This window comes from Anolis carolinensis, chromosome 2 (assembly GCF_035594765.1).
Source record: "Anolis carolinensis isolate JA03-04 chromosome 2, rAnoCar3.1.pri, whole genome shotgun sequence".
Classification (NCBI taxonomy): Eukaryota; Metazoa; Chordata; class Lepidosauria; order Squamata; family Dactyloidae; genus Anolis; species Anolis carolinensis.
In genome coordinates this window covers 145,101,562-145,128,707 of record NC_085842.1, presented here as the reverse complement: position 1 = coordinate 145,128,707, position 27,146 = coordinate 145,101,562, and the positions used below count along the sequence as shown (strand labels likewise).

The 27,146-nt window shown below is 40.8% G+C and overlaps 1 protein-coding gene across 8 annotated transcripts in view; it reads left to right on the top strand.

Moving 5' to 3' along the window:
* Positions 1 to 27,146, top strand: part of dnah9 (dynein axonemal heavy chain 9) — a 302,000-nt gene that overhangs the window by 184,231 nt on the left and 90,623 nt on the right. For all 8 annotated transcript variants that reach the window (XR_010003878.1, XM_062973996.1, XM_062973995.1 and 5 more), the window contains 4 exons: positions 11,154 to 11,318; positions 12,478 to 12,618; positions 23,864 to 24,034; positions 24,482 to 24,604. Coding sequence is in view for 7 of the 8 variants with exons in the window: in XM_062973996.1 (XP_062830066.1) it covers positions 11,154 to 11,318; positions 12,478 to 12,618; positions 23,864 to 24,034; positions 24,482 to 24,604 (600 nt within the window). In the remaining variant the exon portion in view is untranslated. The remainder of the gene's footprint in view (positions 1 to 11,153; positions 11,319 to 12,477; positions 12,619 to 23,863; positions 24,035 to 24,481; positions 24,605 to 27,146) is intronic.

Genomic DNA, 27,146 nt, shown 5'->3' with positions numbered 1-27,146 from the left:
TTTCCCTGGTTTGTTTGCATTTTCAAAAAAGTTGTATCTATTATACATAACTTTCCTTTCTATTTCACTAGCAATTAGCTGTTCGTATTGTTGGTGCAATTTTTTTAGTTCACCTTGTAATCTTGTCTTTGTACCTTTTTCTTTTTCTATTTCTAATTCCTTTGTCCTGATTTTTGATAACAACTCCAGTTGGGCCTTATTTTTTCCTTTGTACCAGATCGAGTTTTGTTGTATCAATAACCCTCTAATTACTGCTTTACCAGCGTCCCAGACTATTCCCTCCTTCATTTCTTCTTTAGCATTGTCCTTAAAGTAATTATTAATCCCCATTCTAATTTTTTCCCTATGTGACTTGATTTTCAAAATATAATCATTCATTCTCCAGGCTCTGTTTCTTTTATATCCCACTCTTAATTTCATTAATATCGGATTATGGTTGGCTAATACTCTTGGTAATAATTCAATCTTCTCTGTTTTACCCACTAGTTCCTTAGTGCCAAATATCAGATCAATTCTTGAGGATGTGCCATGTCTATGTGAATAGTATGAATACTCTTTCCTTGTTGGATTGTGGACTCTCCAGATATCATAAAGTTCCCAATACTGAATTTCCCTTAGGAAGGATCCTGGGAGTCGGCCTTCCTTCCTGTCCTTTTTAACTTTACTATCTCTGTCCTCTTTGGGCACCATGACTCCATTAAAATCCCCCATCCATAACATTTCCTTTTCCCCATATTCTGCTAATATATGTGTCAATTTTTTATAGAACAGTTTTTGTTTGTTGTTTGGTGCGTAGACTCCAACTAATAGTACCGGGGCTTTTTGTATATATACTTTAATTATTAATATTCTGCCATCCTCATCACAGAATATTTTCTCTGGTGCCAGATCTTTTTTTATATAGAAGAGTACTCCATTGGTCTTTTTACTGTTACATGCTGTGAATAAATGGCCCAGCCTTTCTCTTTTTAACAGGTGACTATCCTTGTATATCAGATGTGTCTAAACCAAACACACTATGTCTGATTTGATTTTCTGCAAGAAATGAACCACTTTCTTACGTTTATAGCCATTATTCAAACCGTTAATGTTACAAGACATGATTTTTAAATTTTGTACAGACATTTGAATCTACTCAATCCCATCCCCCCACCTATTCCCCATCCCAGTCAGCAAAAGAAACATATTGTATTTCCCAATAATCAGTTCATTACTCTTAATGTCCCTTTATTTGTTAGTCTGTTCCCCCACTTTTTTCATCTTCTTCCACTTCTTCAACTTCATCTTCCTCTTCTTTTTCTTCATCTGTCTGGGTGCCCTCCTTCTCATTTTCCTCCTGCTCCTTCTGCTTTCGCTCTTTCCTTTCCTGTGGCACCCCTTTACCCCTTCTGTGCCCCTGGCTCTCATCGCCTGCAAGCTGTTGTTCTCCCCCCGGAAAGTCCTGGGCATATTTCCTTAGGAACTGTTCAACCTTCCCTGCATCTGTAATATAGTGTCTCTTTGACTTATGGTAGAAGGAGACACCCTTTGGGAAGAGCCAACGAAAGGGGGTGCCTTTGTTCTTCAGTTTAACCACCAGTGCATTGAATTCTTTCCTTTTTCTAAGAAGCCTTCCCGGGATCTCCTTCATCATTAATATTTTCTTTCCCTCAATCACAATTGGGGTTTCATATTGTTTTTTCAGCACTATCTCCTTAAATGTTTTGGCAACAAATTGTACTATACAGTCCCTAGGTACTTTTTTTTGTCTTGCGAAGGCTGAGTTGATTCTGAAACAAGACGAAATTGAAGCATGAATAATGTCCAGATCTTGCTCTTTCAGCAGCCCTGCCAACATATTAGCAATGAAAGAGATGAGACTTTCTCTTTCCAGGCCCTCCTTAAGACCTCGTATCCTCAAAGAGCACTCACAGGCTTTCAATTCTTGCATCGCTATGGCATCTAAGACCTGTTCATGGTGGTCTTCATAGGTTTGACTCTGCTCTTCCAGTCTTTCCACTCTTTTTTTTAACAGATTTTTGGTCTTTGTCCAGTTTTGCAAGTTTATTGTCCATTTGGTCTTGCCTATTAGCAATTTTTTGTAAGTCCTGCTGCACTGCTCCTATTGCTTGTGTCAGATTTTCAAACATTGATCTAATCTCCAGGAGGGTTTGGTCTGGTGCTGCTGCTGCTGCTGCTGTGGAGACTTGTTTTTTTATTTTTTCAGATGCTGCAGGGACTGTGGCATAAGATGATATCAGGCCTTTCATCCCCGGCCCCGTCACTTTGGGGGAGCGTTTATCCATTTTTTTCCCCACTCCTTTTTGTATCTAGATCTTGGCTTTTTTTTTCCTTTTCCTCTCCTTCTCTCTCCTCCTTCTTGCTCAAGGCCGTTCAAGGCCGTTCAGTTCTGTAGACAAAACAACTATTCCGGAGAGTGCTGCTTATAGGAATCTGCCAAGATGGGTGGTGGTGGGGATAGGTATAGTTAAACCTCAAACATAAGAGGAAAACAGTGTCTTTTAATCCAATTATTATTCTTCTGAATCTTAGTTCAATTAAAGTCCTTGCAACTATACATCTTCTGGATTGGGGACATCTGGATCAAGCCTCCTATCAGGCATGGTCAGTAGCATGCATATTCATAGTCTTTTGTTACGACCTGCCTCTTTCAGCACAGTATTACAGTGCAGCTTTTAAACTTTGGAATACAATACTTTTAGGCTCTTGTCTCTCAAGGAGTTAGCTTAGCAAATTATCTTATCTCCAGCAGGAAAAGTCCAAGCTTTTAATTGTCAAAGGAACTTATTTATAGCTTCAGTGCTCAGTGCTAAATCAAATAAACGTAAATCATGTGCTTACTTAAGAGAAGAAGAGTTGGAGCCTTATGCGGAGAGATCGTGGAGACGGGAGGATTTCTCTGTGCCTTCGAGCTTTCCATTCGAGATGCTCTTTGCCGGCAGACACTCTCCTCTCTTTGTCTCGCCCAAAGATGAGGAATTTGAGGGGTGAAGATAACCTTTCCCCTCACCGTCTATCTCCGATGCACGGAGCTGAGGCTCCATGCGGCTTTCTCTCCTCAGCTCCAACCGGAAGTCAGGAAGCCTTGAGTTTTTTGAAGGCTTCTAGGCACTTCTTCAGTTGAAGGTTCAGAAATGGCCAAGGTGGACATGATTCCCTGAAAACCAGCATTCCCATCAATGTGTGGCTTCAGGGGAGAGGATATGGTGTATGTCAGGAAATAACAGTTAAGACTTGATAGGCTCTGCATGCATACTATATGACCTGAGTGTACATTTGCAAAATCCCAAAATGCTCAGTACAAAAGACTCTTTGAACAGATAGGGAAATTGCTATAAGACCTTAAAATAAGAGCTGGATAACTTACCATTTGGACTGCACCTCCCAGAATCCCCAGTACACTCAGAGTCAAGTTCTGATGGAAATAGGCAGAAAGGTTAGCTGTAGTTGAGGCAATCATTTGGTTCTTTTGTTACATTTACTGTTTATGCCTTTAATTTGTAGAGTTGAATGGATGGAGATAGATTGTAAAGATTCAGTTTATTTTATGTCCTTTGATGTCATTAAATCTGCGAAAAGTGGCTTCCAGAAATCATATATTAAATCTATACATGCACCAACCATGTCCTGACTAGGCGAAGAGAAATAAATTGAGCTAAGTAACTGGAGGAAAATCGTTAAACTCAGAGAAGAAACAATGTTCTTTTGTCAAATTAAATCCCAAAGAACTATCTTTAGCTCTTTAAGTAACTGAAATAATAGCTTTTCACCTTTGTCATATACAGGCAAACAGTCATTTGCCATAGTTACAGACATTCGATTTACAAACGACTCATAGTTAAGAATGGGGGTGAGACAACAGGAAAAGAGAGAAATCTACCCCTAGGAAGGAAAATTCACTCCCGAAAGAGTTACTATGGGGAAAGGGGGTCTTCACTGAATCTTTATCACCAATTCTTGTTTCCACAACAAGCCACATTTTTCAAAATCCATTTATCATAGGTTTCTGAACAGGGGCACAGATAGCAAAAACAAGCACCACGGGTTGTTAACCCTTCTCTATGCGATCCAACACATGCATGTATGCGCACACACACACACACACACAGCGCTCTCTCTCTCTCTCTCTCTCTCTCTCTCTCTCTCCCTCCCTCCCTCCCTCCCTCCCTCCCTCCCTCCCTCCCTCTCCCCTCCCTCCCTCCCTCCCTCCCTCTCCCTCCCTCCCTCCCTCCCTCTCTCTGGCTTATGGGAATCATATGTTAGCCAAGTAGAATAGCAGTGAATAGCCTTGCAGCCTCAAAAGCCTGGCCATTTTCTTCTTATGGGAATCCTTGTTTGGTGAGCTGGACTACAATGGAATAGGCTTGCTGCTTGGAAGGCTGGGTACTTGTGTTCTAGGGGAACTTTTTTTGAGCTGCTAGAATTGCAATGAATAGCCTCGTTGCTTCAGATCCTGGCTGCTTACTACCTAGAGGAATCTTTGCTTGGTCTGGTTGAATTTGACTGAATAGCCTTGCAGCTTCAATGCCTGGCTGTATTATACCTAGGAGAATCCTTGTTTGGCGAACTGGAGTAGCATCCTTTATCAAAGAGTCGCTTTGAAGCCTGGCTACTTCCTTTGTAGGGGAATCCTTGTTTGGCCAGCTTGAATTGCACTGAATAGCCTTGCACCTTAAAAGCCTGGCCACTTTCTACATAGGGACATCCTTCTTTGGCGAGGTTGAATGGAACAGAGTAGCCTCGTGGCTTCAAAGCCTGGGGTTTTTTTTATTTAGGGGAAATCTTGGTTGGCCAGGTTGAACAACACTGAATAGCCTTGCTGCTTGCAAGCTTGGCTGCTTTCTAGCTTGTGGAATCCTTGGTTGACCAGGTTGAATGGCAATGAATAGTCTTGGTGTGACAAGTATGAATGCTGCAATTAGTCAACTTGATTAGCATTTAAGGCCTTGCAGCTTCAAAGCCTGGCTGCTTCCTGCCTGGGGGAATCCTTTGTTGGGAGGTGTTAGCTGGCCCTGATTGTTTCCTGTCTAGAATTCCCCTGTTTTCCGAGTGTTGCTCTTTATTTACTGTCTATATTTTAGAGATTATATTGTTCTGTTTTATTATACTACAGTAATTTTTATATACAGTATTATATTTATAATCTTATATTATTTGCTTTGAACTGGATTATATGAGGCCCCTTCTACAAAACTGTGTAAAATCCACACTGAATTGGATTATATGTCAGTGTGGAGTCATGATAACCCAGTTCAAAGCAGATACTGTGGATTATATCTGCCTTGGCATTCTGGGTTATGTAGCTTCAAAGCCTGACTGCTTCCTGCCTGGGGGAATTTTTTGTTGGGAGTTGTTAGCTGGCCCTGATGGTTTCCTGTCTGGACTTCCCCTGTTTTCAGAGTGTTGTTTTCAGAGTGTGGTTCAAAGCAACACAATAATAATAATAATAATAATAATAATAATAATAATAATAGTTATGATGACTTTGATAATAAACACTACTTCTCTCCCTTCTCAGCTTTCTTGCTGGGGGAAATACTTTGTTTGGAGGTGTTAGCTGGCACTGATTGTTTCCTATCTGGAATTCCCCTGTTTTCAGAGTGTTGTTCTTTATTTAGTGTTCTGATTTTAAAGTTTTTTTAATACTTGGAGCCAGATTGTGTTCATTTTCATGGTTCACAGCATACATAGTAATAATAATATTAATAATAATGATAGTAATAATAATGTCCCTGATAATACAGTACACACTACTACTCTCCCTCCTCAGCTTCCTGCCTGGGCAAATCCATTGTTGGGGGTGTTAGCTGGCCCTGATTGTTTCCTTTGAACTGGATTATATGAGGCCCCTTCTACACAGCTGTATAAAATCCACACTAAACTGGATTATATGTCAGTGTGGACTCAAGATAACCCAGTTCAAAGCAGATACTGTAGATTATATCTGCCTTGGCATTCTGGGTTATATAGCTGTGTGGAAGGGCCTTGAGTCTGCACTGTCATATCATTGAGTTCAAATAAGATAATCTGTATTTTATCAGCAGTGTGGAAGAGGCCTAAGTGAGGCCTAACTCTGCCTGTCACTATTGTGGCTGAGTGGGTTGCTAGGAGATGATGGGGGCGAGGCCTAAAGGGGGTGGGGCCTACCCTTCTTACCGGCAGCCAGGGAGAAAACTGCTTTTCCACATCTTCTAATTTGGACTTTATTTTTCTAGGTTTTTTTGTTTGAAAGACATAGATTGGATGACTATGTCTTTTGTGGCCAAATTTGGTGTGATTTGGTTCAGTGGTTTTGTTGTAAAACCTCACAATGTGAGTAAAACCTCACATTTATATATATACTAGCTCTGCCCGGCCACGTATTGCTGTGGCTTTTTGGATTTGTTTGTTGGCCAGGTGGATTAGCAGTGAATAGCCTTGCAGCCTTGTAAAGTGTGGCCGTTTTCTTCCTATTGTAATCCTAGTTTGGTGAGATGGAATACACTGAATAGTCTCGGTGTGACAGGTATTCATGCTGTTATTAGTCACCTTGATTAGCATGTAATGGTGTTGCAGCTTCAAAGCCTGGCTGCCTCCTCCCTGGGGGAATCCTTTGTTTGGAGGTTCTAGGTGGCCCTGATTGAACCCCCTCCCTTCCTGTCCAGGGAGTTGAAGAAGGACCAGCAGAAGACAGGACTCAGTAGAAGGTGCCTCCCCCAGGCTGCTGTAATCAATAGCAACAATATTTAGTAATAATATGAAGGATGTGGGTGGACTTCAATTTCCAAAAAGTCTTGGGTCAATTCCCCCAAAACTTCCCCAATATTCACAGTTGGCCATGTTGGGTCTGTGTGCCAAATTTGGTCGAGATCCATCACTTGCTGGGTTCAGTGTTCTCTGAATACAGGTGAACTATAATTCCCAGACCCCAAAACCGTGTTAGTATTCACAGTTGGGCATGTTGAGTCTGTGTGCCAAGTTTGGTCCAGCTCTGACGTTGGCTATCTTGAGTGCTCTCTCGATACAGGTGAAGTACAACTTCTGGATAGCAAATTCAACCACCTCCAAACCCTGCTACTATACCAAGTTGGCCGTGTTGTCTCTTGCACTGCATTTCATTGGGTTGTGTTAAATGGGTCTACACTGCCTTATTATTATTATTATTATTATTATTATTATTATTATTTGCGGTTTGAACAGCCTTGGACTGCTTTACATGGGTCTATATTGACCATAGAATTCAGTTTGAACTGCATTGGTCTTATATTTGCTTTCAATGGCTGCATTTCAATATTAATGTCTAGTCCATACAGGGTTATGTGATGGCATACTATGGGGGCATAGCATTAATACTAACTCTCAAGTAACCAGAGATGACTCTTAGTTATCTGGCATCGACCACTCCCCACGGGTGCTGATTAAATGAGAGTCAACTGTCATAGCATTAATACAAACTCTCAAGCAGCCAGATACGAGTCTCAGTTATCCGACATCGACCACTCCCCACGGGTGCCGGTTAAATGAAAGTCAACTGTCATAGCATTAATACAAACTCTCAAGCAACCAGAGATTACTCTCCGTTATCTGGCATCACCCACTCCCCACGGGTGCCAGTTAAATGAGAGTCAACTGTCATAGCATTAATACAAACTCAAGCAACCAGAGATGACTCTCAGTTATCCGGCATCGACCGCTCCCCACAGGTGCCGGTTAAATGAGAGTTGGCTGTCATAGCATTAATACAAACTCTCAAGCAACCAGAGGTGACTCTCCGTTATCCGGCATTGACCACTCCCCACGGGTAGCGGTTACCTGTGAGTCGACTGTCTATCATCTATATATTTATAAATGTTCTGACCAGGGTTGTAGACAGAAAAAAATGGGGGGGGGGGGTTAAAATTTCTGGGGGGGGGGGTTAAACTCCTAACACCCCCCCCCCCCGGCTACAGGCCTGGTTCTGACCATTTCTAATTTAAACTAAACAGCAAAACTGAGGCCCTGGGCTGAGTGGGTTGCTAGGAGACCAAGTGGGCAGAGCTTAGCCTTCTAACTGTCAGCAGACCAAGTGGGCGGAGCTTAGCCTTCTAACTGGCAGCGATTGGATAAAAACAATTATTCCTTTCCCTCTAATTAGGACTTTATTTTTCTTTTCTTTTTGTTGTATTAACCTAGAGGCAGGCATGATGGGTTGTGCTGCCAAATTTCTAGGTTCTGGGACTATTAACTGTGTTGTTTTGTCCTAGGCTGAAATTTTATTACTCTTTTATATATATAGATATGATCTGATTACTTGTCAGAACAATATAAACCCAGATCTTCATCGTTATTTCACACAAATAAGCTTCAAGACTTCCTTCTCTGAGGGGCCACATGCCACATGCACTTTCAGAAGGCTTTGTCTGAATCGCAATAATAATAATAATAATAATAATAATAATAATAATAATAATAATAATAATAAAACTTTATTTATACCCTGCCACCATCTCCCCAACGGGGACTCGGGGCAGCTTCTGACAATTAGAACCTTGATTTGTTCAGAATTTTGGATAGGAGGCCCCAATCAAGTGTATAATAGCTCACTAGACTAAATTTGGGTAAAGATGATTAATAAAGCCAGAGGTATTATTGGGGGATTTTTTTTTAATGATATGAGCATTATTGATCAAATGGCTACAAGGTACCTGAATAGGGGCTGCAGATTGCACAAATCTGTATGAAATCCAACTGAAAATAATACTAGACTTCCACTTGGGAGAGACTCAGAGAGACACAGGCGGCCATGATTGCAGAACAGGTTAATCTCGGGAACTGATTGAACCCCAGTTGCAAAGGATTGACCACCCCCGCTACTGGTGCGGAATAATTAAACAAATGCTGTGTTGTCCAAACATGTGAACTTTGCCATTTCAGTCAATCAAAAACAAGGAATGCATTCTTCCTTTGTTTTATAGGGTGAGAAATGACACTGAGTGGGAAAAGCATAGTGATTTTTTTCAGAAAACAAACTGCAAGGCAAAGGTTTGTGGTTGGATAAATTGCTCCCTCTGCAAGTGAGAACAGTTGGGCAGGATGTGCACTAGTATGATATGCCTAGCTACTAAGACAGGGTTCTGGCACATCCCTGGCTCACTATGTCTTTCCAACTCTTATGCAGAACTGGATTTTGTGCTTAATGGAGCAAGCAACACTTTTGGATGTTGGCTGTCTCTCACTAGAGCTCTGATATGGAAGGAAGCACTGGACTTTGACTAGTGAAGTGTTAATCTCGGCTTCCCCCTGACTTCAAACTGTACATTTTTAAACAATGTTTAATATTACAAAACAACAATGATTTCCATTCAGTGACCTCTTTCCAAAGCTCTGAGTCTTTGGAACCTCTCACCCTCCTCAGAGAATAGGGCAGGTACTGGTATTGGAGATTCCCCACCTGTTTGGTCACAGTTGTGAGGGCTGATGAGTGGTCTGCTTCAGGACCAGTAGTAGTCTATTTCTCCAACACAGTTTGGCAACATTTATTTCACTACCTATTACCACAGGAACAAAGCTGCTTTTGTCATCAGCAGGTGCTTCTTTCACTGAAATGATCAGTAGCTTAGGGAACTGGTGATGATTTCCAACAACAACAACAACAACAACAACAACAACAAAAACAATCATAACCTTGGCCAGCACTTGAAAACAACCGGCACTGACAAAATTACCATCTGTCTGCTGCAAAAGGCCACCCTATTCAGATCTGCACACATTATTCACTGATAACATCACATAGACCTAGACACTTGGGAAGTGTCCGACGTGTGATCCAATACAAAAGCCAGCATAGTAATCTTGTTTGCTGTGTACTAATCTTGTTGTGTATCAAATAACAATAATAACAACAACAATAATGGCTCAAGGTGGGGTACAACAAATTCAAAAACAAATGAACATAAAAAATAATAAATTACATAGATACACACATCTCATGTATATATATATGAAAACTTATACAGATACTACACTAGATCTTAGCCAAAAGGCCGAGATCTCATTATTCTGCATATCATGTACATTTATGGTGCAATAAGGGTCTTTGGACCATAATAAAATGTAGATTGAATTTATACCAAACACAGAAGCAGGACTGGTATATAGTGGCAATAGAATGTAAATCAAAATGGAATATAAATCCTCTGGGTGACAGTCACCAGTTGGGTTCTGGCTGGTTGGAGTAGCCACCTACCAGAGGACTTCAGTGTCCTAAAGAGTGGATTGTGCAGGGGAAGGCGATACCGTAGGTAACCAACCATTAAGACCTCGGCCTGGAAACGGCCTGGTTTCAAGAAATGGGTTTTGTTTCTTAAATGATAAAAAGTGGAAGGGAGAGGGATTGTGCCCTTTTTAAAGTTGATGTGCCTCTCCTGGAGGCTCTATTCTCTGGAATGAATAGATATTCAATATTCTCTGGGGAGCAGGAATTGATTTCTTTTAAAAATCCAGCCTGGAATGAGAAATTTCTTCCTATATACAGTAGTGTACTTACTTAGAGTGGAGGCCAGTCCAGGGAATCTAAAGGGCTGAGGGATGCAAATAGAGGGTTGCCTGCAGCTCCAGAGCCATCCTTTGACCACTCCTGTTTTAAGGCCAGGACCCAAAGCTTGGCTGCACTGAGGAAACAGCCTCTATTAATGGAATGAAGGGGACACTCTCCCCAGCTCCTGTATCATCTCCTGTACCCATTTGTGAGGGCTGGGAATTCTCTCCAGACCAGATTTTCAGGCACAGAGATGAGAGTGATGAGGAGAAGGGGGAAAGTATTTTCCTCATATATTGAATGATTGTTGCTGTGATTACTGATTATGATCTGGTAAAGCTTGGTTCAGGTGTCAAGCCATGGATTTGGAGGTACCATCAGCTTCAGCTCTTGTAATCATTATGTGTAATAATACTGACTTAGCATATTCAGTTTGCTTTCAGAACTATTGAAACGATGTATGAGAGGCCATGGAATTGTTTTATCACTCTCTCTTTGTTATTTCTATATGCGCGAGTGGAAACGAGTGACTTTGCTTTTAATTCTACTAAAGGAAAGTGTTTGACAGATTGCTTCAGAAAAAAAGTTTATTGTAAAAAATATAACTTTGGCATTTTGTTTTTTTGGGGGGGATTGTCTCTACCTCAACTCTTCACAGTCTGATCTCACAAAGCAACAGAATGGTTTCAAAATAACGTTGAAAACTTTGGAGGACAACTTGCTTTCCCGCCTCTCCTCTGCCTCTGGGAACTTCTTGGGAGATACAGCCCTTGTGGAGAATCTTGAAGTCACCAAACAGACGGCTGCAGAAATTGAAGAAAAGGTGAAAATATAAATCTGGGTCCAAATTCCTATATGTGAAGATTATGCTCAGAGATCCTGAGTGAACCCCCCCCCCCCAATGTGTCCTACACTGGTATGTTCTATGGGTTGGAGATTAAGAGCCTTTTGTATTATAAAGCCAAATAAATAAAAATTAAATAATAAAAACTTTATTTGTATCCTGCTGCCATCTGGTCCCTGGAGGGGCTCGGGGAGGCTCACAGGATGCACTCTATAGTGCAACACAATATAAATAAAATAGAATACAAAGAAGTAAAATAATAACAATAAAATTAACCCTATTACACATAAATAATTGTTGCATTCTGGCCAGATCTAGGAAGCTTATTATGTCAGCATTCATGTGCATTAAATGGACAATTTAAAGCAGAGTACAAATAGTAGCACAAGATGTAAAGACCATAAAACTTTAGCACTATAACTAGATGCTTTTAAACCATCCCAGCTTAATACCAAGGCATTTTATTTAACTTGAGGTAATTCAGCATGCATCATATTTACTCAGTTAAAATTAGAATTTTAGTAGAGGCTGTCTAACAAGATCCACTGAAGTTTATATAGTCCAGGAGTTGTGTCCAGTATTATGAGAAAAGAGAGACAGAGAATTAAATCAATGTAGTTGGGTTTGGAGGGAACTGTGGTTGACAGAGTACATGAGAGATTTCTGATAGAAACTTCCACATTCTTCTTCAAGCTATACATCTCAGGATTCTTTAATAGCTATAGAAATTACAGTGCTGTGAAACTAATATAACTGTACAGTACAGATGCATCTTAAGTCAACATTGGATGTTTTGCATTTAATGTAACAAAATGTTTATGTTTATGGTTCTTGCAAATGGAAGTTAAACCAACGGAAGTCAGTTCTTGGTGACAAGGAATCATTTATCGGGTGAGATGGAATTTGAAATTTGAACATTTTTCATTTCCATGTGGCAAGTACCTCGATTTCATATTACTGGAGTTTTTTAAAGGCCCAAAATCAGCAGACAGGAGAAGATATACATTTGAGAGAAATACAGAGTTTATCTAAACCAATCATCTGAAGTTTTGAGTCATCCTCATGAAGCAAAGAACATTTGCACAAACAAGTGTGACTGTCTCGCATCTTCATGATTGTGTTTTTTACCTTCCTGCAGGTCCAGGAGTCCAAGGTGACAGAAACTAAGATTAATGAGGCAAGGGAGCATTACCGTCCCGCAGCAGCTCGTGCCTCCCTGCTGTACTTCATCATGAATGAACTTAATACCATCCATCCCATGTACCAGTTTTCTCTAAAGGTATGGCATTTATATGTTTTGAGAATCTCACAAACTCTCCAGGCAATTTATTTATTTATTTACAGTATTTCTACCCTGCCTTTCTCACCCGAGGGGACTCAAGACGGCTTACAATAAATAGGCAAACATTCAGTGCCTGAAAACAATACACTAAAACAGCAGTTCATATAAAACAAAATAACATGGCAGAGTAAAAACATATTATACAAAATTTAAAACATATCCAAGTTAAAATCCATTCGTCCAAAATCCTCATACGTAAGTCTTAATCCAGACCATGTGAAATCGATGTTCTCATTCATTAAATGCTTGTGTACACAACCATGACTTTAAGGCTCATAGGAGGAGATACATTCGGACAGGTAAGATGGGCTAGAACCGTTTAGGGCTTTGTAGGTCAAAACCAGCACTTTGAATTGGGCTCGGTAGGATATCGGCAGCCAGTGGTGCTGGCTTAACAAAGGAGTAGTACGCTCCCTGTATGCCGCTCCAGTTATTAATCTGGCTGCCGCCCGTTGTACTAGTTGGAGCTTTCGGGCCATCTTCAAAGGCAGCCCACGTAGAGCGCATTGCAGTAATCTAAACGGGATGTAACCAGAGCATGGACCACCTTGGCTAAGTCAGACTTCCCAAGGTATGGGCGCAGCTGGCGCACAAGTCTTAGTTGTGCGAATGCTCCCCTGGCCACCGCTGAGACCTGGGGCTCCAGGCTCAGCTATAAGTCCAGGAGAACACCCAGACTGTGAACCTGTGTCTTCAGGGGGAGTGCGACCCCGTCCAACACAGGCTGTAACGCTATACTCTGTTTGGCCCTATGACTGACCAGGAGGACCTCTGTCTTGTCTGGATTCAATTTCAATTTGTTCGCCCTCATCCAGTCTGACACAGCGTTCAGGACCTGGACAGCCTCCTTAGTGACAGGTGAGAAAGAGTGACAGAGCTGGACATCATCTGCGTACAGATGACACCACACCCTGAAACTCCGGGTAATCTCTCCCAGCGGCTTCATGTATATGTTAAACAACATGGGGGACAGTACTGAATCCCAAAAGTCAATGGTCCCATGTTTTCTGTGTTCAGTGTCTAGATTTGTTTATATGAAACTTTTCAATAAAAATATCTCATGGAAATAGGCCAATAGTTGTCCAACTGAGTGGGGTCCAGTGATGGCTTTTTCAACAGCGGTTTGATTACAGCCAATTTCTGGCTCGCTGGAACAATGCTTTCCCGAAGGGAGGCATTCACCACCACCTTCACCCACTCGGCCAATCCCCCTCTGGCTTCTCTCACCAGCCAGGATGGGCAAGGGTCTAGGATGCATGTGGTAGCCCTCACCTCTCCAAGCACCTTGTCCACATTCTCAGGCTTAACCAATTGAAATGAATCCATCAAAATGGGACAAGCAGGTGCTCTTGCTACATCCTCAGAGACTGCCGTTAACATGGTGTCAAAGCTAGAATGGATCAAAGCGACTTTGTCCGCAAAGAACCGAGCAAATGCTTTACAGCAGGCTGCCGAGTTGTCAGGGATCCCGTCTTGAGGGACGGGATATAACAAACCTCTGACAAACTGGAACAGCTCCACCGGACGGTTCTTTGCGGACGCAATATTAGCTACAAAGAAAGAGTTCTTTGCATCATCTATTGCTGCGGCATATGCTCTAAGATAGGAACATAACCGTATTCGGTTTGACTCGCTCGGCTCTGAACGCCACACGCACTCTAGTCCCCTCTTCTTTCACTTCATCGCTGCCAGCTCCTCGGTAAACCTAGGAGATGGTTTAGCTCGAGTACTCGAGAGGGGATATTCTGGAGCGATTGTGTCTATTGCCTTAGTTGTCTCCTCATTCCAGAGAGCGACCAGGGCATCGACAGAATCACCAACTGAGGTGGCGGGAAACTCCCCAAGAGCCGTCAGGAAACCGTTTGGATCCATGAGCCTCCTGGGGCGGACCATTTTAATAGGTCCTCCACCCCTGCGGAGGTTAGGGGGTGTAGCAAGTCTAAACCTGATCAGGTGATGGCCAGTCCTTGGCAACAGAGCGATAATGTATTTTATAATGTACCTGTATTTTATAATGTGTTTTATGAATACTGATGTAAGTTAATAATAATTTTTACTGATTTATACTGCACTATATAATTTTTATATATGTGTTTTATTGTAAGCCGCCCTGAGTCCCCTGTGGGGTGAGAAGGGCGGGATATAAATATTGTAATACATAAATAAATAATAAATAAATAATGAGCTCCTCCACACCACTGTTTTCCTCCCATCCTTGACAGAAAACCAAGTCAAGCGTGTGCCCAGCTCTGTGGGTGGGGCCAGATACTAATTGGGACAGCTCCATGGTTGCCATGGAGGCCATGAAGTCCTGAGCTGCCCCAATGAGGGTGCTCTCAGCATGGACATTTAAGTCCCCCAGCACTATAAGCTGCTGGGACTCCAATGCCAGGCCTGACACCACCCCGGCTAGCTCAGGCAGGGAGACTGTAGTGGAGTGTGGTGGTCGGTACACTAACAGAATCCCCAGTCTGTCCCAGTCATCAACCCTCAGGTGAACACATTTGAACAAGGTTGACTGTGGGATGGGGCACCTGGTCAGGGGGAAGGACTTCTTATAGACCACTGTGACACCACCTCCCCATCCTCCGGATCTTGGTTGGTGCTGCACGGTAGGACCTGGGTGAGGTTAGCCCCCCCAGCCTCGTCCAGCCAGGTCTTCGTCATGCACACCAGGTCTGCCTGCTCATCTAGGATAAGATCCTGGATGGTCACTGTTTTTCCGTTGACAGACCTGGCGTTCAACAGCACCACCTTTAATCCAGAGGGACTGCCAACCTGGGTACCCAAATTTACTGTGTCAGGAGGCTGTTTTAAATCTAGAAGAACTCTTTTTCTTTCCCTAGGCCCAATTAATTTAGGCAGTACACATTTTGTGTTAGGTTAATGCATTTACTCATTGTTGTAATGATGGAAGTTGTAGGAGATTTTTCACCAGATTTTTCACCAGATTTTTAAATGGTGGTGTTTCTAGTAATAGGATTGCTGGCCTTTGACGTTCTAAACATTGTGGGATGGGCCTATCTCAGAGATTATGGTCTCTGAGAAGAAGTTGCTCAAGCTTTCTCTTGCAAGCAGAGTTCAAGTTGGTTCAGAAAGACTTTTTGGCTGCAGTGCCCAAATTATGAAGTGGCCTCTTGAATCAGCCTTTCATATCCTCTTCTTTTCATGTATTTTTGTGCTTTTAAAAATGCTTTAAGTCTTTTATTTCATTGGTTATGGCCCTCAGATGATTTGCTTTATTACTGTAGTTTACTAGTATGCTTTAAGATTGCTGTTTTTATGGCTTGTGTGTTATTTTAAAGGTTGTTTTATTTTAGCTTATTTTTTAATGTGTCCTTATCATTGAATGTTGTCTTGAAGACAGAAAAATACAGAAAGGCAGGCTGTAAATACACAAATGTATCAGTAAATAAAAAGATGACCAAGCAGCCATTCAGAATAGATGTTCCTGGTAGAGGGTTCCCTAAAGTAAAGGCTATGATGCACATGTTCTATGTAATGAATTATTTATTTTACTGAAGACAGATTTGTAACTTTGATCCATTTGGATCTTATGTAATGCAATGTCATTTTTAACAGACCAATGTGAGAATTTGCTAGTTATTTATATCTTGGTTTCATATAGATGCAATTATCAAAATGTATAATTCCATGTAGAGACTGCTATTTTTCTTTATTTTCCCCCTTTCTTCTCTTTCCTCTTTTAATTTAAGAAATAACTATACCTCTTAATGCCAAGGCCTAAGGTTCACCCTTGCAAACTGTTAAGTGGCTCTGAAGAGCAGGGAGCTGCTGTCTTCTTTTTTTGGCATGTTGTTTTCTTCCCTGGGGTCCACGTGCCATTTTACATTCCTGGGCAAAGTTGACCAGTCAGTAGCTGAGGAAGGTGGGACACTCTAAGCTCCAGGTGTTGAAGCCAATAGCTTCACTACAGCTCACCTGGGAGTATATTTCAGACTTCCTATAGGTCTTCCCAGCATCTGGGTCTTGATTATCTTCCCATCCACCTGTTCTCAAGTTTACCTATTCTTCTACCTGAGTGCATGTGTGCAGTGATTTGTTATTATAATTAAGTACCACCAATACCAGTGGCTGTAGAAAATAAACCAAATTTTGTTGTAGGAACTCCATTAGATATAGGAAAGCTCTCTTAAGAGTACTTTGCAAAGCTAAATTAGAACAGGAACAGAACTAAGTTAATTTTACTTTTGGAGCCAGAAAGGACAAAACAGAAGTGGAGAGATGGGGTGACGTGCTCCCTGAGAATATCAGTATAACATAGATTAGGAGGGGTGGCCAAGACATGAGTACATTTTATGGCATGCAAATGTTTATTAACGGAAACCTTCTAACACTTCCAACTTTTTCATATTTTACTTTTCACAATGTGTGTGTGTGTGGTGTGGTGGTGGCAGTGGCATATGTCAAGATCCAGTTTTGGGAAGGAATTGAGGATGATGAACCTCCCAAATTGTGCCTCATTGGGGATCCCTTAAAGCAGTGGTTCCCAACCTGTGGGTCCCCAGGTGTTTTGGCCTACAACTCCCAGAAATCCCAGCCAGCTTATCAGCTGTTAGGATTTCTGGGAGTCGAAGGCCACAACATCTGAGGACCCACAGGTTGAGAACCACTGCCCTAAAGAGTCTGTGGGAGAAACCATACAAAGCATACATACAGGTTCCTCAGTTACCCCTCTCCCCTCCCCCTTCCCCCAAATTGCCTTTACCACTCAAATTAGGGCAGATGGGTTCATCAGGTAGCAGTTGAATCATCCAATCTCTGGATCTGGATCTCATGCCCAGCTCGCACAACAGAGCTGTAAGAACAGAAGTTTTGGACTTTTTAAATGCAGTCACGAATTACACACATTTCTTATGAATGCTCCATAATACAGCACCAGCCTTTCAATGTTAGGCCTGCCAACTTTCAATACATCCTATACACATATCTTTCCCCTGAGTTGTATTTCCGTTGTAGGAAGATTATTATCAGGTTGCAATTAGAGGCTGTAAATTAAAATATAAGTCTTTCCGATAAAAGAAGCTCCTTTGCTTTTGAGATGGATGGTGTATTGTAGTCACACAGTTTTCATAGGCACATCTAAATGATTCTCGTTGATGTCAACAGATGCCTGAAATCTTAGATAATGGCAGATATCCCAATACCATCTGGTGCAGGAATCCGCAGACAAAGTGCAGGAATCCGCAGACAAAGAACGAATAACAAGGATTCATCTAACTTCTGTTTAAAAATACTTTTGGTGAAGAAGATTCCACCACTTTCTGAAGTATTGTTCCATCTATTAGCACTATGTATTATAAATTCATCTCTCTCTCTCTCTGTTTTACTTGAAATAGGATATCCAATTTATTTATTGTGATAGGATCACTGATTGCTCTGAAGAAGTCTGGGGCTGGAACATTACAGGGCTGACAAAACTAGAATAAATGCTTTAAAATTCCTTAATGGTTAATAGCTACGGGTGCAAGTCAAATCTTTCACTGTGGGAAATTAACAGTAAAAAGGTCAGAATGGCTAGGAAGTGGTTGACAACTACCACAGAATGGGAAAATTATTTTGAAAATAATGACTCATCTTTCCAACACAGTTGGAAGGTATGGGGTAAGCTACACATGTTTGCAAGAAAAATAAGGAGACAAGATTTAGAAGAAGGAGACAGAGAAACTTCAATCTGAGAAAGAGATACTTATAAGAGAAACAGAGACACAGCTAGAAATTAAAAAATGTTTTGGGATTCTGACCTGCATCTCTGGGGATGGAGGCAATAGATCTGCTGCATATAAAAAGGTAAAGGTTTCCCCTGACATTAAGTCCAGTCGTGACTGACTCTGGGGGTTGGTGCTCATCTCATCATTTCTAAGCCGAAGAGCTGGTGTTGTCCATAGACATCTCCAAGGTCATGTGGCCAGCATGACTGCATGGAGTGCCACTACCTTCCCGCCGAAGCGGTACCTATTGACCTACTCACATTTGCATGTTTTCAAACTGCTAGGTTGGCAGGAGCTGCGGCTAACTGCGGGATTTGAACCTGGGACCTTTTGGTCCACAAGTTCAGCAGCTCAGCTCTTTAACACACTGTGCCACCAGGACCCCTCTGCTGCATATACATAAGTGTATTTAACTAGGAGATGAAGTACTGGTTTCAGATGATGTGTCCCATCCACATTCTTCCAGCTCCTGTTGTCACTACAGCCATGCCCTCTGACACCAGAGACTTTCTAGTCACAACATAAAAGAAAAAGAATGGTCTTACATAGTACAACCACTAGGGCCAGATATAAGTGGAAATAGATCAAGAAAATTATGCCATATTTTTAGATAGTATGGTTAGTAATATGACAGCAATATTAAAATACACATTTTGCAAAATACTTATCAGTCAGTGGTAGAAAGAGTAGGGTACAAGACATGCAAAAATAGGGAAGGATGGAGAGCAGACAATACAACATAATGTATGAGAGAGAAATTTTTTAAACTAGAGACCCAAATCAAGACAAATTAGTGACTATAATAGTGACAAAGATACAATTGAACATTGTGCAAACAGGTTGATAACTGTAATCCATAATGTGTTGGCTGCAATCAACAAAGGGCACATCTACACTGACCACTTAATGCAGAGGGCCCTAATTCAGCTCAGTGATGACCAAACACTGCAGAGAGCTGATCCAGGGCAAGGATTTTCCCATGTTAATCAAAGTTGGAGGATACTCTTGATTTCTAGCCCAGAATTTGGAGTATCCCCCAACTTTGGGCCCACGTGAACAGTTGGGCTGGTTTTGAGATGAAAGCAGATGCATGTGTTTAAAATGCCATCCTGTGTCTCTTGGTTTAGTGATTTCTAGCTGTGACTGGGGTCCTACCTTCAGCCTGCAATGACTTTGACCAGGGCAACGGGGCGATCATGGAGGGGAGAGAGGGAGGGAGGGGAGAAGAGGACCCCCCCCCCCCCGTTTCTGAGGTTGCCAGGGGATTGGCTGCCTGTGCACTTCATCCTGGGGGCAATCCAGCATTGCCCTGGGATAGCAGGTCAGTGTAGGTCCAGCCAAAGAAATTCCCTGCAATCTACACACACATGCAATCTAGAATCCTGTCTCTTGTCCACAAAAAATATGCTGATTACCATCCACAAATCAACTGGCTTTAGTGTACAAAGATATATTACCATTTCCAGGAAGTCTAACAATTTTCCAGTGAACATGCCATCCACTATATTCTGGATTTATAATTATTTCATGTCTTTTGTGGTACTTGTAGTCTCTATTGGCACTGTGAACAGGAAAACCAGCTTTTATGACTGCAAGGCCAAGCAGAATAATTTCTGCAGATTTCACTGGGGCTTGCAATTATTTGGACTTTGAAGAAAGCAAGACAGATAAGAGATTCTTCATACCTATTTGCTCTCTTTCCTTGTACATTTCGTTGTTCAAGTGTGACATGTTAAATGAGAAACTGCTTTAAAATTTTTTAACGATTTTAAACTTACTGTAGAAATCTTCTGAATCCATGGCAAAAAACCCTTTACGGAAAAACGATAAAACACCAATTTCAAAATGTATTGAATTATCAGCCCCATTGCTATCCCACTGCACACAGAAGATTTATACAGGTCTTTACAGTTTGTAGTCACTCAATTTGAGCAAGCTTTTAAAAACATTTAAGGAGGGAAAGTCATATGAGTAAGTTAGTAATATTATTCTCTAGGCACAATGTGGCTATAAACTACTAATAGTTTATATTTTTGCTGACTTCCTCAGTCCTGAGAAACAACAAATCCTAAGGGCTCATGGTATGTACTGGCTGGTGTTTAACTTGAGAATCAGATTTTGCCATCTTTAATCAACTTTAGCTCCTCTACACCAGCAATTCTTCTTTTATATTTATTTTGCTGTGCAAACTATGAAGACTTCTGTGTGTCATTCTCATTTTTATCATTTTTTTTAAAAAACTGTTTGTTTTTCTATTTCCGATAAACCCAGCTCAAGCAAGAAAGCCCTTAAGGGGATCTTATATGAAAAATCTAATTCTTACATTCTTCAATAGTTTGTAGCTATTTGTTTGGCTGCAGTAAAGATAGACACATTTTTTCTTTTATTGAAGTTCATTTTTTAAAAATTGTCCCTAAAGGGGAATCTAATAAGAGGTGCATTTTCTCCAGGGAATCTGCTGTCCTTCATAATATCATTTTCAAAGGTGTAAAAAGTTGCCAGGGGAAAGTAGATACTTTGCCTGTGTAAAACCTTGCATTAGACTTCATACCTTCATTTGTTTTCCTTATCTGGCTTAGGCCAAGCAGCCTGCTCTCTTGCACTGCAAAAGATAATGATGTCCTAGACACATAAAACTATCATAATGTGCAAATTATTTTACAGTAGTCAAATGTGTTACAATAGGTCTACAACATTATGATCATGAAGCTGTTACATTCAAATGTAGTTCGAGTTATTTCTTCCATCTGTGAAATGATGAGAATCAGAAAACTGATGGACTCAGGGCTAATGAAAGAAATGGCAAAACCTCGCAAGGCCAAAGCACAGGAGAGGCGGTATGACTATGGTAAAGGGAAAGAGAAAGAACTCCAGTAACAGGAAAGCAAACATAATCAAGATGACTTAAGAAAGCAAAACAGAACACCAGAAGATTGTAGGATGTGTTGAGGTAAAATGCAGACGTATAGAATCTGGGGCAGACTTATAGAATCATAGAGTTGGAAGAGACCTTGTGGACTATCCAGTCCAGCCCCCTGCAAGAAGCAGGAAAATCGTATTGAAAAGAAGAAGCCAAGAAGAAAACAGACAGTGGGCCAAAGGGCCCCAGAAAAGACATTTTTGGACTATAGCTTCCAGAATTTCCTAACCCGAATAAGATTTACAAGAACTGTACTCCCCCCCCAGAAAATCACACTCTGGTAATAGAAAGCTGAAAACATGGGTGCTTCCTGATGGAGTGCACCATATACAACGTATCTTTTTATACTTAAAGGATTTTATATATTGCAGAGGAAAATCAAGATTCAGTAGGAAAAACACTAGAGATAAAAATGGAAGATAAAAAAGGAATGGACAAGCAAGGACATTTTGGAGTTTCAAGGACTTCTTATTCTGTGAGCACTTGCAAAATCTCACAGAAATTGGGAAAAAAATCACAAGATATAATATATCTCATCATTGCAATGCTACAATAAAGTGAAGTTACAATAAACAGTCAGTTGCTTGTCTAAATTTTCACCACTTCCTTGTTTTTAGTGAAAATTATAATCAGGTCAGCACTGTTTTGAGAACTAGTGAACGGAAACTACTTTGTTGCTCCAGGACAGATCCCCTGATGTGGTGGAGAACCTTCTTGTGATCTCTTTGCATGGTTCATTTCTACTTTTTTCAAAATTAGGAGTCAAGATGTATTCACTGCTAGTGGCAACAGGAAAATCGAGGAAATTCTTCTTAATTTGTTTCCCCCTCTTATTTCCTGAATAGCCCACAATCTGCTGTTTCATAACTGTAATAATCTAATCTAATCTAATCACCCTTTGGTTCCTCCACAATGATATGATGGCAACTGTCTTGACAGCAATGGCTCCCAAAATGACCCTTTTAAAGTGGGATCAGGTATCAAAAAGAGATGTATTGTTGCCCTAGCCTTATCTTCTATCTTCATTGCTATCATTCTACACCGTGTTGATGGGAAGCTTCCCACCGGTGTGGAAATCACATTCCAGACAGAAGGCAAGCTTTTTATCCTCAGCAGGCTGGTAGCCAAAAGTAAAGCAACAATAATTTCTGTTTTAGAACTTCAATATACTGAGTTCTATAACAAAGCAATGGGTTCAAATTACTGGAAAGGTGATTCCAACTGAACATTAGGAAGAACTTCCTGACCATACAAACTATTCAACAGTGGAACTCTTTTCCTCAGAATGTGGTGGAAGCCCATTTCTTGGAGGCTTTTAGTCAGAGGATGGATGGCCATCTGTCAGGGGTGCTTTGATTATGCCTTTCCTGCATTGTATGGTCAGGAAGTTAGACTTGATGGCCCATGTAGTCTCTTCCAGTTCTATAATTCTATGATGATAATGTTGTCTGTGCTCATTCAGAGGAAGACCTACAAGCTAGTTTAAATACCTTTGCAGATGTATATGAAAAGTTTGGTCTCTCACTTAACATGAAAAAACAAAAGTGCTCTACCAGGAGGCACCATTCAATATCTCTGCAATGCCAGCAATACATCTAAATGATGTAATGCTAGAAAATGTTGACCATTTCCGCTACTCACCAGCATTGAAGCGATGATCCTCTGCCACTAACTTTGCTGGACTGACCACGTTGTCTGACTGCCCAATCACAGTCTCCTAAGGCAGTTACTTTATTCTCAGCTCAAGAACAGAAAACCAAATGTTGTTGGGCAACAAAAGAAATTTAAAGATGTGTTTAAAGATAACCTTAAAAAGTGATATAAACACAGAGAACTGGGATGCCCTGGCACTCAAGTGTTGTAACTGGTGATTAACTGTTATCAAGAGTGCAATTGATTTTGAAGAGGCACAGATAGAAGAGAGTGAAAGGGAGAAATGTGCCAAGAGGAAAGTGTGTCAAACAAACCTTTATTGAGACCACCTTCCATCTGGAAATCTCTGTCCTCATTGTGAAAGACCATGTGGGTCCAGAATAGGTCTTCACAGTCATTTACGGACCCACCGCCAAGCTTCTCTCCTTGGAAAACATTCAAGACCAAGAGCGACTTGCCTATGATGATTAATCCAGCATTTTTTAAAACTGTAAGTTGGGATCCTCAGATTCTGACCAAGTCTTATGAAATGCATGCAGAAGTCTTAGATGCAGTGGGCTCTTGATATCTACTGGCGTTTGGTTCCCCCCTCCAGAATATCAAAGTCAATGCTACTATTTGCAGTTCCAATAATAAATATCAGAAGGGCATTTAGTAACAAAAGGCTGGCTTTCTTTAACCATCATTTCCAAGGTTGGATGAAATCACACTCAGCATTGTATTTTTAAAGCTGGTTTTCTTTAACCATCATTTCCAAAGTTGGATGAAATCAGACTCAGCATTGTATTTTTAAAGCTGGAAAAGTTTTGAAATCTACTGCAAAGTCTACACGGTGACATTAATTAATTAATTTCTTATCTTTCTCTTTCCCTTGTAGGCATTCAGTGCTGTCTTTCAGAAAGCAGTTGCAAGAGCAACTCCAGATGAAAACCTACCTGAGCGAGTTGCCAACCTTATTGATAGCATCACCAGCTCTGTGTTCCAATACACAACTCGGGGGCTCTTTGAATGTGACAAACTGACATACATGACCCAAGTCACTTTCCAGGTAAATGACTAATGCCTAATAATTGATGTCTGATGCTTCTCTTACCCCAGTGCATTGTCTGTTGGTACACAGTGTTTTCTTTGTTACTGTATTTTGTGCATCACCTCCTAAATGGAAAACTCTCTGGCTCTTCCAGTGACAGTTAGACAGTCATCTCCATGCCTCTCTGATCAGGTTCTGGTTGTGCTGGTGCTTTTATTGTTAAGATTCTTGCTCACCTTCACTGTATAATTATCTAGTTTAACTACAAATATATTAATTCAGGTGAAAACTACTAAATGAGAATGTCTGCAGTTCTAGCACCCTACTCTTACTTCACTTGTGGCATTCTAGACTTTCTTACTCTCTCTCAAGATTGATTTTTTTGTATAATTACTATTTTTCAGCTGCTCTAAAGTCCACTATAGTCTCAATTTCCTGCAATACTAACTGAGTTTGCTATTGCAGATACTTCTGATGAACAAAGAAATCAATGCCATGGAACTTGACTTCCTGCTACGATATCCTGCCCAACCTGGAGTCACCAGTCCTGTGGATTTTTTATCAAGCCAGTCGTGGGGTGGCATCAAGGTAGCTACTAATAATAAACAATCTGATTAAGTATTGGGTTGGATTATAAAACTGTAAATAGGATTCATAGCTAGTTTAGAAAACCTTAGTCAAAGAGTGCTCATTGGTGGCTTTTTCTTAAACTAGAGGAACAATTTGAGTAGGATGGTATAGGACTTTATGGTAGATCTGATGTAGTTCAATGTATGGCTTATCTGAAGTAGTTTATTTAACCTGTACCACGTTTGCAGATTGTATAATACTGGGAGTGTAGTAGCTAACATTAGGAAGTCTGGAATACAATTCAAAATGACTTTGAGGTTGTAAAGTCAAAAACTGGTTTAAAAGTCACAAGTGCCTGCCTCCTGTGGTGCAGTGGGTTAAACCCTTGTGCTGGCAGGACTGCTGACTTGAAGGTTGGGTTGCAAAACATCAAAACATTTGAGTGTCCCCTGGGCAACGTCCTTGCAGATGGCCAATTTTCTCACACCACAAGCAATGTGCAGTTTCTCAAGTAGCTCCTGATATAAAAAAAGTTCAGACTCGTGCAAATACAAAGTACTGTGTTTAGGTCATGAGTGTGCAAACTCTGGCTTTTCCAGTGTTGTTGGGCTGCAGTTGCTATAAGCCTTCATCATCATGGACACAAATTTGAAAATACACAAGAAGAGAAAAAAAAAAGGTTTTGGCAGTACTATATGTGCAAGGATGCTTGGGTTTGTAGTTGATCATAAGCTCCATATGAGTCAGCAGCGTGATGGTGCTGCAAAAGAATGCGAATGAAATTTTATAGTTAATAGAACTGTAGTTTCTAAGTTATGAAAAGCAATACTGTAGCTCCTCTTTATTCTTCTACTGGTTAGACTTTATCTGAATGCCACTCTTTAAGAAGGATATTAAAAATGGATTTTTTTTCAGAGAAAGGCAGTGAAGATTGTCAAAGATATAGAAAATAAGTTTTATAAGAAACTGGACATGTTTAGTAGAGAGCTGAATGTTCGTTATATAAAAGAGAGCAGAGACTTTATCTAAAGACAGGGCTATGTTTTGAGTGAATTAATTGGCACAATTGAACAAAACCACTTAGTAGACACAGCCCCCTGCTTGCATCACTCAATTTAAAATCAATCTAGCCAGCCATTTTAGTTTTTTGCAATGTTGCTAAAAACAGTATTGGTAGGCATGGGTACAGTTAGTCCTGGAATACCAACTCCCATCTCCACTCTGCTCCACTGGTCCCTTGGCTTCTCAAAATACCATCTTAGTTCAAGGTACTAAAAAGGAGTGGACTTGAAAGACTAGACAGCAGTTTGTGGGTTGGCAGTAAGGCAGCTGTCATTGTGGCAGTACTTAAGCTTTTGTGACTATCAGAAAGTAGAGTGTGTTTTCTGAGACTCCACAGCGATTTGGAAGTAAACATTTAATTAAACCTGATGGATTCAGCTTCTAAGAAACATGAGCTAGTTTTCTCCCTCTGTTCTTGGGAGAATCTCTTGGATGCTTCAACACAGCAGCAAACCAGCACTTCCATGACGATTCTGTACTGTTCAAAGAGATTGCCATGGTAGTCTGGAATATCAGTATGCAAAGGGATCTTATAGCACCTTAGAGACTGAGAGAATGAAGTTGTTAATGTAAGCTTTTGTAAACTAACTCACATCTGAGGAAATAGACTCCATCTGTGGACACTTATGCTACAAACTTCATTCTCTCAGTTAGTCTCTAAGGTGATACAAGTTCTCTTTGAATTCTATACTGTATTTCAAATAAGCCCTACTGTGCATTCACTTGGGCTTACTGCTGGGTACGTTGATATAGAACTGCATCCTCAGAACCATAGCCTGTTTCTCATGCAAATTTCAGAACGATGCATTGACTGCTTCTGTGTGCTTGGTAAAAAGCTGGAACTTCTAAAAATCTATAGTATAATTCTATACAGAATGCTCTATAGCAGTGGTTCCCGACCTTTTTTTGACCAGGGACCACTTGATCAGGGGCCACTTTGACCGGGGACCATTTTGACCCCTGGGGACCACTTTGACCAGGGACCACTCTCCAACATTAGTAAAGTTTTTGGTCAACTTTAGATTTGGTTTGGTTATTTGAGGTGCTGATTCAGAAAATTGCATTAGATAGAGCACAGCAGCTCTAGTTTCTGATATGGAACATATGTCATCCAGTAGTCACCATCTCCTCGCCCACAGAAAACCATATTTAATAATCTAGAGCTGATTTTCCCTGCATGTCTCCTGGACCTTATTTTACCCTGTTTCCCCTAAAATAAGACATCCCCAGAAAATAAGACCTAGTAGAAGTTTTGCTGAATTGTTAAATATAAGACCTCCCCCGAAAGTAAGACCTAGCAAAGTTTTTGTTTGGAATCATGCATGATTGGTAAATGTACATACCATAAAGTGTTGTACATGGAAATATTGGTAGTAACAAGAAATTTTTGATAGGATTCACAGTTTGTCTGGTAATGCTGGTTTATGATGACAACTACTGTACAGTATATAATAAATGTTCTTTTTTTTTTGTTCAACAATAAATGTGAATTCTTCTT